Genomic DNA, 14,158 nt, shown 5'->3' on the forward strand with positions numbered 1-14,158 from the left:
TCTGGCTGCTGGTGGGACTGATCCCCCTGCACTGTTTGGATTTACCCATCTGGCTCAGGCCCTGCTTACACCTGTCAGCTAAGGGGGACAGTGCCAAAGCAAGGAGTGAATGTCCTCTTGGAGTTTTGCCTGGCCAGCTGGCAGCATACATCAGCAGCCAAGCTTTCCCTTCCTCCTCCACGGCCTTGGACATGTCATTCAATATGTATGACCATGCCCTCCCACCACAGGGAAAGAAGGTGGGTATCAGCCAGCCCCTATAGAAATGAAAAGTTTCAGTCTTTCTTTCTTACATGAGAGGAGAAAAAAAATAATTTCCTCCTTTTAATTTATTTTTAAAATTTTTTTCACTTCCATGGTGATCTCCACTAAAATGGATATATCATGCCCATTGGAGACCACACCCTAGCAAGACAAAGCTATCTCATGGTGCTGGAATTTTTTAATGGAATTTTATGATGAGGAATAGGAAGAAGAAGAACCTAGTAGGACTGGCTCCAGAAAGAGGTTAGAAGCAGATTGAGTTTGTCTACCTGTTCACTCAGATGTGCCTCTTTCTAGCTTCTTCTGGTAATGCCATGCTCATATGCATCATCATACTACCATTTTCCAAAGCTCTCATCCCTATGTCAGCAAACCTCCCACTAGTCTGAGTGACAGACACATTTTAGGTTCAGCTCCTGTGGGGAGGGTGTGATGACCCTTCCTTCAAAACAAACCAGTCTGTCTGCCAGTGTGATGCAGCAGGAAGGTGTTTAGGAACACTGCATTAGTAACCTCAGTCACATCACTACTGCCTTTTTTTTCTTTTTTTTAAGCCATCCCTACATCCCTGATGTCTTTAATTTTGATGGAGAAGTAAGTAATATTTTCCCACATGCAAATGGAGAATAGTACCACAAAGTGTCACAAAAACTAAGTTGAGTCATTAAGCAATAACTTTAGGCAAAACCTGAACATTTAAAATTTATAAAGACATATTTTCCCCCTTTTCTTACCAGTGTATAGCTACTGTTTATAAAAGATTGTTCGGATCTTAGACTGCACTAGATGCTTTTGTATTGTGACGCCTTTTACTTGCTGATAGATTTGATAAATGCCTTTGACATACTTCAGTAACCTTCAGCCTCTTCAAGTTCTTGCAATATAAACCTTCTGGATGAATCTGAGTTATCACATGCAACACAGCCCAAGTTGGTTCCATGGCATTCTACCATAATTTTCATTTTTTAAACAATCTTAGGACTGCTAGGAAGATATTTAGTGTGAAATTGATAGTGTTTATTACATCTGTTAAATAAACTTAACACTCCAGACTCCAAGCATAAATTACTAAAATCAGAAAGCAAAGAATGAGAAGATCCTATACATACTTGAGAGTAAGAAAAATGAGAAGTTTTTTCAGCAGATAAGACTTTTGCCAACTTAGAATGTTCTACAACCTGATGCATGGCATAATTTAAACAGCAGCTGTATTAAGAAAAGACAACCTGAAATAAGTACAGGAATTCATCCAGTCACCTTAGCTGAACTAACAGTGATTTGGTGACCTCTCTTGCTCTTTGCTTACTTTTAATCCAGAATCTACCTGTCTTTCTTCAGTTGCTTCTGCTAAGGCTTTTACACAGAGATTTTGTTGTGAAGAATGTTTTGGTGCTGTCCCATCAATGTTTGGACCAAGTAGACCTTTCCACCCAATTTTTTCATGTTAACATTCCTGTGGTCTTGCTGTGGTCATGTTGCATTAGAAAGCATGTGTGTGCCAATGCTAAATCCATGGCTCCAGAGTGTCTTTGCATGACAACATTCTCCTCATGTTGGATGCATACTACAGTATCATGATGCCCATGTGACCTGAAGTGTGTTAGAATCTCCTTACAGACAGGTATGCAATGATGTATTCTGTGCAGAGTATTTTTTCCTTAAGGATAACAACAGTTTGAAATGGTGCTGAGGAAAATTGTTGAGCTATATGTGTTTTTAAAAAGAGAAGCAATGCTGAACCAGTGTATAGCATCCAGTGGAAAGGCAACCAAATATAATATGATCTGTAATACTGCCTGTACTCTGGAGCTGAGGAACTTCTTTGGAACTATAAAGGGATTTGAGCACATGTTCATTTATTAATGATTATTTTTTTACTTAGATGTGTACCATTTGCAGCAAGCCCTGTATTGCGAACTTGCTACCATGCTAGCTCATATTGTGCAAAATAATGTGGCTGAAACATCACTCAGCGCATTTAAACCCATGCCTGTATATGTAATCAATGTGCATATAGCCACACATTTGAGGTTCTCATTTTCAGAATAATACAGTCTATCAGCATGGCTGTGTGCTTTTTACAGTAATTTAATTTAAAAAACGGATAGTATATTCTATTGCATATGCTGAAACCCTTTTATTTTCCTATTTCTTATAGACAGCAATAATGAGAATTGATATTTTTACATGAAGAATTTCATTATCCAAAAATACCCTTAATGCTGATATGCAGAACTGGTGTAGGAGAAGAAGCATCTCTGATCCAAATCATCAATTGCTCTGTAATTACAATGGCAATACAAAAATGAAGCAACCTTACCTTATCTCAGGAGAGTCTTTTTGCTCTATCCCAGGCAGTTTCTTCTCCTTATTCAACTGAAAAGGGAGAATCCACTTAGATAAAGATAAGGACTAGAAGAATGAGGGATTTAAGGAGTTCTCATCTGAACTGCTGTTCCACTTGTTTTTAGCAAATTGCAGAAAACCTCGATCCAACAGTAGCTCAGAGCGATTTTCCTATCCTCGTGTGTTCTGTGGGCTGAGAATCTGCAAGAATAAACCTGAGACGGTGCTGCAAGAGAGAGACAGCGGGGGGGACCTTGGCACAGAGTTGGACCAAACTCTAAATATAGCCCAACCCACTTTCTGTGCAATTCTCTTCATGCTCTGAAGGCAGATGACCTTGTCAGAAAACTGACCTCTCGGTATGTCCCCCTCTTAGTAGAGAGGATCTAAGGGAACAGGACTGCAGCAGAAAGGGACGGAAAAGCAATCCACCATCTGCTTGCAGCAAATGAATTTAGGTATGAGCTCTTATTTTTCTGGTAGTTAGAACTGATTGATTCATAATGTGCTTTATTTGATCATTTAAACAAATGAGCTGCATGTCAGTTCACAAAGAGCCTGTGCAGATGAGAGATTGCATTGTAATCGTTAGTCTTAAACAGAGAGCACTGACACAGATGACAAGCCCGGTGCCTTTTCTCCTCTCAAAAACCTTAATGCATCAGAGTGTGCAGTACTGCCCTAAATGCTTCTCACTATAAAAAATTATCCCTCCTTTCATTTGCTCTTATAATAAGTGAGACCTTTTGGAAAAGTGAGTTAAATCCACAAATGTATATTCTAGTACCATATAAATTTGAGATGCTAGGATAGCTTAAAAGGGAATAAGAACCTGCAATATCAGAGATCAAACTGCAGAGAAATGTGAAGTATATGAAAAGGAGGAGGAAGCAAAGAATAAGAGGCATAGAAACATAACCCTTGTGCCTTATATAGGGAACTGTTTTTCAACAGATGTTTTATGATCTGGGGAATTTGCCACTCTAACTCTGTGTGGCAACATGTCAGAGTATTTTGTTCTTAGCCTGAAGGAGAGTTTAACTTGATATGAGTCAACCTGATACTCTGTCAAATGGAGACCTGATACTTCTATGTCATATGAAGGCTTCTAAATAAAAAAAGCTGCAGAAATCAGAGCAGCTCAAAATGCCAGCTCTCATTTGTGTGTAAAGATGGGTAGGAGAGTTGGGATAAGGGACTGTTTGCAGTGTTGTTCAGTGGGATGTATTATTTGGTGGTGACATCTGTCCGAGTGTATGTTACATTATATGCATGTGTACAATTTTCCATGTTCAGAGAAAACCTGAGAAAAATCAGGGCCGTGATAACTGCCTACTATAGATACGTGCAGCTGCAAAATACCCATAAGCCAAAAAGGTGGGAATGGTATCAGTAGTCAGGAAAGTAGCAATGTGTCTCTGTGAAAAATGATTTGTGCTGTTAAGTTTTTGTGACGTGTGCTATATATCCTTTTTAATTGCAGTCTACTATTTTTGGCAAGTTCCACTGTGTAATTTTATCATGATCTATAGACTTGAAGTGCACAGGATCAGCCAGACTCTCTGTTTTACTCTCCCAGCTGTGAGCCACAGCTGCTTCCCAATACAGAGAACAGTAAAAAAACACGAATCACTGTCAGTATTAAGGGAGATACCGCATCTGGGACCATGCTACATTCCTGGCTAAAACTCGCTCACAGTCAGACCTACGCTAGACCTCAGCCATTAAGTAGTTTTATGGATTTATCCAAGTTCATCTTTCCTCCCAGATAACCTATTTCTTTCCCATTAACACAAATAAATGTTTGTCAAAAGTTAATATTACAACAAATGAAGAATGCTAGTGTTTGATTTTGAAGAGAAGACCTGAAAAAGGAACAAGTCCACCTCCAGATAGGTGTATATTGAATAGCACTATGTAAGTAGTGAAATTCTAAGTGTACAGGTCACCAGCATCACTAAACATAGATAGCACTGTGTTGTCTGTGCTCCAGGGTTGTATCCTCATGAGAGCCACACCAACCCTACCAGTGTCAGCTTCACAGTGGCAGTGCTACTGCCAATTCTGCCCCTCTCTCTAGTGCCAGGATATTGAATTCACCAGAGACCAGGAAGGTTATGAGGATAAAGGAGGGATATACTCCCCCAGCATGAGGAGTATACTTTTCACCCTCTTTTTCACCAGGTTTTCATTCTCTGCAGCTAACAACAGCTTCCATATATGATAGACGGATAGTTCTTAAAAAAAGAAGGAATCGCAGTGCTTAGTGGATCTCAAAGCACAGGCAGAGTCATACTTTGTCAGGAACTGGGCCATGCACTTCTCCCATACAAATATTGTGGAGAAGGAGTGATTTCTTGCTCATACAAATAATACATTGGTTGGCTTTGGGCAGGGAGTTTAATCTCTAGGGAGGCATTTATGGAGTGGTGCTGTTCATATGTACAGGGCTCTAAATGTTGTGTGACCAACCCCAGTGATGCAAACTTCCTGGAAGAAGTGGTTTGTGCCTAGCTTTTCCTGAGCTCTTAACTTGTGTTTTCCTTATGATTCTGCATGGGTTTTTTGCTTATTTGTTGACAGTTTTTAACTGCCCAGCTTTTTTTGGTAGCATTTCCTCTGGAATGAGTTGTGTCTGACTTTTCCAGAGCCCAGGCAGTTTCCCCTCCCAGATGCCTGTGTTGGGGTTGAGATGAATTTCAAGCCAGACTCATGGGATTCTCCCTGAACACAGTTAAACATTCTGTAACTAGTATGTGTGAGCTGATTTTTCTTTTGATTGACCCCAAATTCCTAGACATTTGTGGTTGTTTAAATATCCCATGGAGCATTTACAAGGTGAGATTGTGAACCATAATGGTTCAGACAGTTTCAAGTGTGGTGAGCTGTAGGCTAGCTTGTCCTGTTCCTGTGCTATTCAGAGTTGGATAGCATTGTATTTTTGGCATAAACTGTTGCAGAGGTTTACTGGCACCCATCTGTGTGGTTTCTAAACTGAATGTATGGTGTGCAGTGCGTGGTATCTGTCGAGAAGAGAAGCTCTTTTTAAAAGGCTAGCATTTATAATGCTCATCCAGTAGATTTAAAAATAGCCAAAACCCTTTTAATGCTACTTAAAAAAATCAGTCTCCCATTTCCCCATCTCTCTGGAAGTATGCTTTTGAATTGAACTTGGAATTATAAGATTATTAGAAGTTTCAGCATGAAGGATCATTTTTGAGAGAACAAAAGAAAAAGAGTAGACAGAAGTGATTTGTGGATGTTATCTCAGCCTTCACTCATGATACCACTGCTGAAGCATACAAAGAACGAAACTGATTTGTACCCTGTGCTGAAGTCTCTGGTTGCTCTTTTTTGGCAAGCTCATAATGAAGAAATTAAATTGGATGGCAAACAGTAAAAGGACCTGTCATGTTCTTGTCATGTCAAATCTTCATGTTCGTCCTTTGCTTTCCATGGGTTTTAAAACTCCAGGGACCAAATGAATACTGAGTTCTCTCTGCTTACCTTGGTGATGCTATTTTCCATTGTCCAAGGCAGAAGTAGGATGTCAAATTCTACCTTCACCTAGCAGGTGAAAAAGTTATTCTTATTAGAAGGAAGGTGACCTAGTACTTTTTACAGTGGCTTTTCTACCACCTTTCTGTCTTACGGGCAAAATATAACAATGAAAAAGTCAAATTATCAGTTGGGCAAGCTTGTAGCTATGCTACAAGCTGGGCCTCACCTTGATCATCTAAAATTTATTCTCCTGTGGCTTACATGTATACAACTGAGGATTTCCTGGTCTTATTCCCTGATATGCACTTTATTTTATGTCTCAATTCACTCCTAGTTAGAAAGTCATGTCAAAAATTTGTTTGGAAGTGCCTGTTTTGAATATTAAAAGAAAAGTATTTAAAAAGGGGGAGATACAGTTGTTAGAAATGTATTGTGGGAAATCCTTTGCATTGCAGATAGTTATGTTGGTGATTAAAAAAACTTTTTTTATCATATCAGAGTATAGTGAAAATTAACTTGATACTATTGCATTAAAACCTATTCTTTTTGCTTGAATGGACAGTGATTTTAATTTAAATTATCCATCAGGGTAAAGAAAAGAAACCTAAACTGAATATCCTGTCACAGGATTTATCAGGCAAAATCATTTGTTTGTGCTAGATAAGCCTTTTGAACTACCCCAGGAAAGGTTTGCATTTTTAGAACAATGTTGTCTTTGACTTTGTAGTACAAGTTTTTGCCAGTCCTTAGGAATTATTACAGGGAATTCCTACAGAGTGGCTTGGCACAGGCTTAGCCTGACTGACTTGTGAAGTTTATGCTATCTTAATGTTACCTATGGGGACAAAGTTGAAGCTCGTTTGATTCTTTGACAGGATTGTCTGAGTCCTACATTGTCTACCCCTCAGGCGTGCCTCACAAGCACACTTGGAAATACCTTTTTAAAATACTTTGAGAGGTAAAGTCTGCAGTTTGAGGCATCCTCAAAAATATAAAAATTTACTGTTGCACTGGAATGCACCAGCCTTGGGAAATGACTCCTTAGTTCATAGAGATTGGAAGGCAAAACTGCCCAGACCGTGGGGACTATGGATGTTTGTGGATGATGGAGCACTGGCACCATGTGTAATTCCCATGGAGGTTGTCTGAGCCTGAGCAGAGGGACAGCTCTGTCTTCTGTTGCAGTAGGCTGATAAAGTCAAAGCAGTGGTTACTAACTGGAAATAACCTGCAACAGAGCTTTCTGTGTAGCTTTGTGCTTCCTGGTGACAATAGCAGGTACCAGTGCATCCAGTGTTCCCTCTTTAGTTCTTTTGCATAGTCAAAATATGCAAATATTTTTAAAGCCTTTTGAATGAAGGCACTTTATTTGATACATGTGCCCATTTTGCAAAAGCTAAACTGCAAAAATTGCCTACATTTTCCATCAAGCTATAATTTTATGTCTTTTGATACAATTAAATACTATTTTTCATTTCTTGTGAGTTTATATTCTTGTATTAATTTCTAAGACTAGAACTCGTCTTACTCTACTGTTTTAAATGATGTAGCTAATCCTTATTCAAGGAGGTAAGGAGATGTTTTGTTGTTTGGGGATTTTTTTTCTGTAATGTGTCATGTAGATTTCTCAGTTATGCTACTCACTGTGCTTGATGCATGCCTGTGATGGCGAGAATTACTTGCTTTTCTTGAGTTGCCAGAGGACTCTTTCTAGTATAGCCAGAGCAATCTGAGAAAAGAAAAGGGTGCTGACACTGTCATAGCTATTTTTAATGCTGTGGTTATATGGTGATTTTTCCAAGGACAGACTGCTTTTGTGTCTAATATTTTTATCTCATTTACTAGAAATTTCTAAAGTATCTAAAGTATTGCCATGATAAATAGCCAGCAACTGATCTGAAGAACCATATTAATAATATAGTTTGCATTCTTAGCCATTCCATGGTCTGGAAGTCTCCAAAAGAGCTTCACAGCTATTGCTTGGCCAGTTGACTTTACACCACGGGCTCCAGGGTATCTGTGCTATTATTAGGCTTCTCAACAGGAAAAATCAAAGCGTCCACTGCCTACAGAGAGGGAATTTAGGGAGGATTGACCTGGTAGACATGAGAGAGATCCTCCTTTTGGGGTTAGCTCTGCTGGTGACACATAGCTGAGTAATTTGGGATTTGTCCAGGAGTTGGTTTGGACTGCTAAGAAATGCTGAATTCTATACCTTCTTCTCCCTCTGCAGAACCTTTCCCTTTTGTCAGGGAGGCATGTTATTCCTTTTTTGCTAGTTAGGCAGCCCACCAGCCAAGTCTGTTGCATTTTAAAGAGCTCATCTGTTCTTTGGGTACTGGTGGGCAGCATGGCAGGACCCGCCTGAGCCCCATTCTCTGCTGCCTTGAGGAGTGGTAATGTAGGGGTGTGGTGTAAAATACTGTGTCATTTCCACTTTTAGCCCAGCTACTGTGGTCAGCACAACTCTGCTGGCAACAGGAGCCCTCTCAGCTGAGTAAGGATGGACAGGGACTTGGGAGCCAGTTTTGCTGACAGCTGTTACATTTTACAGAAATTTAATTGACCTTGTGCTGTATTTACCTGATGGGACATGCAGAGATTCAGTGAGAAAAGTTCCAAGTAGTGCATTGACCTTGAGATTACTTAATCTGATTCACTGAAGATAAAGGTCAGTTTTTAATAGCAAAACAGAATAATAAGGAAGTCTCGGAATTATTTTTTTTCTCTGACCTCTTCTATCTATGCCCCTCTTCTCCCTTCCTCCCAAAGAAAAGTGACAATTAAGAGAAGTCTCGAGATGTGCCCAACACATTTGGCATTTTAATTGGCATCAAATATGTTTCAATCTACTGAATTTAGAGAAATATTTTGCCCCAGATTAATGAACACAGATCAGTGAAATTTAATCAACCAGTCAATAAAAACACCACTTGGAAAGCAACCTGAAATTAATCCATCATTGCACACCCAAACTGAGCTATGCCCACCTACAGAATAATGACAAGCACATCATTTCCTGTAACATCTGAAACTAGAAAGAGAGCATAGCAAATACAAAACCTGTTTCCACAGTGTACAGAACTTTTTGTTAAAAATTAGGAAACAGAGGCTTTGTTTAAAATCTGGTTTTGGTTATGAGACAATTTTAGAACAGGCAGAGAGGATGAAATTGGAAAAGAGTAAAGGGGAGGCATAATAAATTTTGTACAAACTTTGTTCTCATGTAATTCTAATTTAGTACTGATACATAGACCTGATGAAAGCATAAGAACAAAACGGGGATTTCTGACCAAGAGTGTGTCTGATCGCAGGCAGATACATCAAATAAAATTTGAGGGATTCTCCCTTGTGGGCATGTAAAACAGGTTCCCTCCAAATTTTGTCACAGAGATTAATTAATTGTAAGAATTGAGCTTGTCCTGTACTGGCCCCTGTCACTGGGAGCCTTTTGTACATCAAATAGATGTTTGATCTCACTTAGCTCCAGAACAACAACAACAACAACAACAACAACAACAAAAAACCAAAACCACCAACCAAAAAAAAAAAACCAACGAAAAAACAAACAAACTAAAAACCAAAACCACCTAGTAGAAATTATTCTCTCACTTATATTTGGGTATGTATGCAAAGCAACGTACAGTAATTTCATGATTATAAGCCGCACCATTTTGACTAAAATTTTGATCCGAACCCAAAGTGCGGCTTATAATCAGGTGTGGCTTATATATGGACAAAGAACAAAAAGTTGCTGTTTTAGTTTGGAGGACAGGTGTCTGTTGAGAAAGACAGGAGTTTCTCTTTGAAATGGAGAATGTAAACCCCCTCTCTCCAAATTATTATAATTTGGAAATCAAGGGGCTTTCAGGCAAAAATATGGAAATTAGGAATAACAGTTCTTTTCTAGGGAAATTAAAATAGAAATACAGTACTACAAAGAAACAAACTCCAAACCCTGACAAAGTCAGAGTACAACCTGACACCCCATCAGGCAGGGTGTTGGTAGCAGTCCCATTAAATGGTGGCTGCATCCTCCTGCAGTGACAGATGTGGCTCAGTTGGAGCAGTGCTCCTGTACAAGGTGCAGTTTCCCTCCAGAGGTCCAGTGGTGATGTGGAGAAATCCGGTTTTCCACTGGAGTCCAGTGGAAAAAGGGGCTCCCTTAGTGTCCCAAACCCTCTGTTTTTATCTTGGTAAGAAATGTTGGGCTCTTCCCCCTGCCTGGAGCAACTTTCAATGGGATGCAGTAATTTTATCAGTCCCACAGTGGGACTCAATGGGCCATTAGCAGAAAATGACTGGCTGGAGGAAGGATGGGTTGTGAAAAGATAAAGAACAATGCCCTGCCTGGTTTCAATGGATGGCCCATTAGCAGATTATCTGCCATTGAGATAAGGATCACTGTCCCCACCCTCAACAGATGGTGATAGAATAGATACCTTTTATCACACTCTGTATTGTAACATGCGGCTTATAATCAGGTGCGGCTTATATATGGACAAAAAAACAAAAAGTTGCTGAAACCCAGAAGTGCGGCTTATACTCAGTGCGGCTTATAATCGTGAAATTACTGTATTTCTATTCCAGGTTTTCTTTCTAATTAGCAGGTTTTCTTTCTAATTAGTTGGTTGTTCCTACATTATGAAGAGTTCCAAGAACTTTACCTTCTTCGTCTCTCGAAAAGCTCCTTTTGTTTTCTTCATATTCCTGTCAAGCCTCTCATGGCTGGCATAATTTCTGTGATCTGCCTTTATTTTTATTTCAGCTGTAGGCTGGCTTGAAACACAAGCTGCATTTCCCAAAGAGTTTTATGATTATTTTCAGTTGTAACGTTTTATTTATTTTGGGGCATTTGGAAGTGTCCTCCTAGAAGAGTTTCACTTTTTCAGTCAGCCTTGGTTCTTACAGGAATTAATTATTTATGTCATTGTCACTATAACTCCTATGTTAATAATTTCAGAGTAGGAAAGTGGCATGTGAAGGTCAAAAGTCTCAGTAATGGTGAATCAGCCCAGAAAATGCAAATTTGTGTGAACAAAATTGCATTCACATTAAAGCAGATGTCATTGCATCCTTTATCATTAAGGTCTTGTTTGCCTTTAAAAATGCCATAATAAATAATGAAAAAATACAAATTCATTGTGAATATATTAGTTAATAAAGGTGATTATTAAAGGGAATGTGTTAATTTATCTAAATATCTCCGTATTTTTTTGTGAATATGTATAAACATGAAGATGTGTATGTATTAATAAATGTGTTTACATGTATATAATTAGTATACAGACTGCTGTACTTAGACTACGTGGATATGTTAATGTTAAATTTGAAAGAAGTTAGAAATCAGTGCACTGGATGATTTTAAACAGTGGTTGATATCAATGAAAAAGTCTTTGTGTGTGTGTGTGCATGTGTGAAGCAGAAATGGCTATTTCCATTTTTGCATGGTTCAAAATAAGATAAAATATAAATACTTCATGACTGGGAAGCCTGTTAGTATGTGCCATGCTGCTGATGTAATACCAAAGCATGTGGAGAGTTGTGGAATTCCCATTTATTTTTCTGTATTGAGAGCATTTAGTGACTGTTCTGATGCCTTGGACAACCTTGTGCTTGCATAAATGCCGTAAGTCTCAGGGAAGCAGAGGCAGAGAATTGCTGTGCTGAGCAGCATCACTGTACAGGCAGTGTGTCCTGTCAGCGCCTGCCTGCCCACTCCTTTGCACCTCAAGCCAGATGAAAGTCAACTTTGTGTTAATCAATTAGGTTCTGCATTTTCACCAGCTTATTATTAAGGAAAGATTTGTGAATTCTCCTGTTCTGGCAAAGAGAGATCTCCTGGAAAGCTCAACACCTCAAAGCAGAGCAAACAGTGCTGGTCTGGTACAGTCATATTTGTGATCTCTGAGCTTCTGCACTTATTTGCATCAAGTTATGATTTATTTTGTGAATAACCCCACTGACATCAAGGTAACTATTTGCAGAGAAAGGTACACAGTTTAATGTGAGCATGGTTGGCAGAGTCTGGCCCGTGGTACTTTGATGCTTGCAACAAAATTCTCCTGTCATCACAGGAGCTGACATGGTGTCACAAATAATTACAGCTTGAGACGAGCTGCTGGGATGTGGGTGATTGTTTCTGGAATAAATAGAAAGTTCTCCAGTTGTATGAAATAAAGATATTCAGGTACTGCAGAAAGATGCTCAAATTTGAATTGATGTTTGTTACTCTGAGTCTGTGCTCTCTTCTCTCACTTCTTGCTGAGAGCAGAGGACATTGCACCATGAAGTGCTGTCCAAACTCAAATGAGCAGTGAACAGGTGGTACATTGTCAGGCTATTTCAGATCATGGAAACCATTTGTCCAGTTTTAGATTGCTATTGCTAGCAGCATGTCTTTCAGTTGTGAGAAAGAGAAGGGGTTATTTAAGACTTACACGACTCCTGTTTGCCTTTCAGAGCATGCCAAGTGGGATTTCAGAAGGAATGCTTGCAGATCACAGGCAGCTTCCCCTGAATCTCTTTGATGCAATTCTCATTTATTTTCAATGTGAAATGTTGGAAAGAACTCACACAGCAGTTCAGTTCAGTGAAACATGTACAAATTCATTTTGGAGTGGGTGTTTGGGGCTCAAGCACAGTGAGCAAGAGGGATGAAGAGGCAATTTTGATTTCTTTGATGTACCTCATTTATATCATCTCTTCAGCCTGCTTCAATGCAGTGTGTCCAAAACCCCAAGGGTGTGGAACTGGTGTGTATTAAAGCTGGTTGCTCTCTCAGTATCTCTGGAGCCAGGGCAAATGAGACAGAAGTCAGATGGGTCCTTAAATACAGAAGTTGTCCTACCAAAATACATAAATTTGTATTTTGTACAACAAAGCACAATAAATTTGCCAGAACAAGGGTGATCCACAGGAAAATAAGCCCATGGTAATGGCCAGTGGTAACACTGAATTACCAAGACACCTTTTAAACTTCCTGGAGTAGGCCGAATGATGTGATTTTTCAGCTTCTTCTTACAACGTGTTGCGTCTGAGATTCCATAGTGGCTGGAGGACATAAGTGCTCAGTGACTTTGGAGAGGAATAGGCAGGAAAGATCTGTTGCTGTGCAGGGACAGCCATATGGTACAGGAGCACTTGAACATGCTCAAGAGGAAGATATTTGCTCTGTAATGTAAGGAAAAGTTTTGTCCCACAAACTTTGAGCTTGCTTTGTTGCCCTGTTCCCCTGCTGCCAGGTGTTGGGCTGTACAAGACTAGGCACATCATTTCTACATGGGCTCTGGCACTCGTGTGGCCAGAGTCCATTCAGCTCTGATTTGAGGCTGGGCCTGCAAGGAGAATGAAACAGCTAGTTCAGCTGAGCTGTAATGTTCACTTGCAGCACGCATTCCTGCATGTGCTCTAGAGCTGGAAAGTGAGGGCTTTGCTTGCTCAATTCCTATTTTAAGATTTCAGAATGTCTTCATCCTATATTGAGCTACAAACAAGTAATTTCTTCCATGGCATTTATTTTGGTCTTAATTACAGTAATTTCATGAGTATAAGGCACACCAGAGTATAAACCGCGCTTCTGGGTGTCAGCAACTTTTCATTCTTTGTCCATACATAAGGCACACCGGTGTATAAGCTGCACTTCCGTTCGCAGCGAGGATGCTCGTGCAACAAAGTAACCAATTTGTAACAATCACACAAGCACAGGTTTTACTGGCAGGTGCTCAATTCGCGAGCTCAGCTCAACCCGCGGCTCGCACTTCTGGGTTGGGAAACTTCAGAACTTTGTTCATGTATTGACCACTCCTGAATGTAAGCTGCACTTCCGGGTTGGGACCAAAATTTTAGTCGAAAGGGTGTGGCTTATACACGTGAAATTACTGTAAATTCATTAACATATTTATCTACTCTCTTCACTTGGGAGTCTCTTAGTTGTACTGAAAAGAAAACAAATTCTCTTTTCAGTTGCTGCTCTCTTTCTAAAGCTCTTGTGGTTTGCCAAGAATCTAGTTTATATCAAGTAGATTTCCTGACAAATGGCATCCAA

At 39.6% G+C, this 14,158-nt stretch overlaps 2 protein-coding genes across 6 annotated transcripts in view; one reads left to right on the forward strand and one right to left on the reverse strand.

Annotated features, from left to right (window-relative positions):
- The window catches only part of FILIP1L (filamin A interacting protein 1 like), a 189,724-nt gene extending 186,771 nt beyond the window's left edge, over positions 1 to 2,953 (reverse strand). For both annotated transcript variants that reach the window (XM_033051866.2, XM_033051867.2), the window contains exon 1: positions 2,585 to 2,953. The gene's annotated coding sequence lies outside the window, so the exon portion shown is untranslated. The remainder of the gene's footprint in view (positions 1 to 2,584) is intronic.
- The window catches only part of CMSS1 (cms1 ribosomal small subunit homolog), a 232,513-nt gene that overhangs the window by 188,592 nt on the left and 29,763 nt on the right, over positions 1 to 14,158 (forward strand). The window contains exon 1 of one of the 4 annotated variants that reach the window (XM_033051874.1): positions 2,980 to 3,068. The exons of the other annotated variants lie outside the window; for them this stretch is intronic. Coding sequence (XP_032907765.1) covers positions 3,059 to 3,068 — 10 coding nt within the window. The 5' untranslated portion in view covers positions 2,980 to 3,058. Of the gene's footprint in view, positions 1 to 2,979; positions 3,069 to 14,158 lie in introns of those variants that run through there. 4 annotated transcript variants of the gene reach the window in all.

This window comes from Catharus ustulatus, chromosome 2, assembly GCF_009819885.2.
Source record: "Catharus ustulatus isolate bCatUst1 chromosome 2, bCatUst1.pri.v2, whole genome shotgun sequence".
Lineage (NCBI taxonomy): Eukaryota > Metazoa > Chordata > Aves > Passeriformes > Turdidae > Catharus > Catharus ustulatus.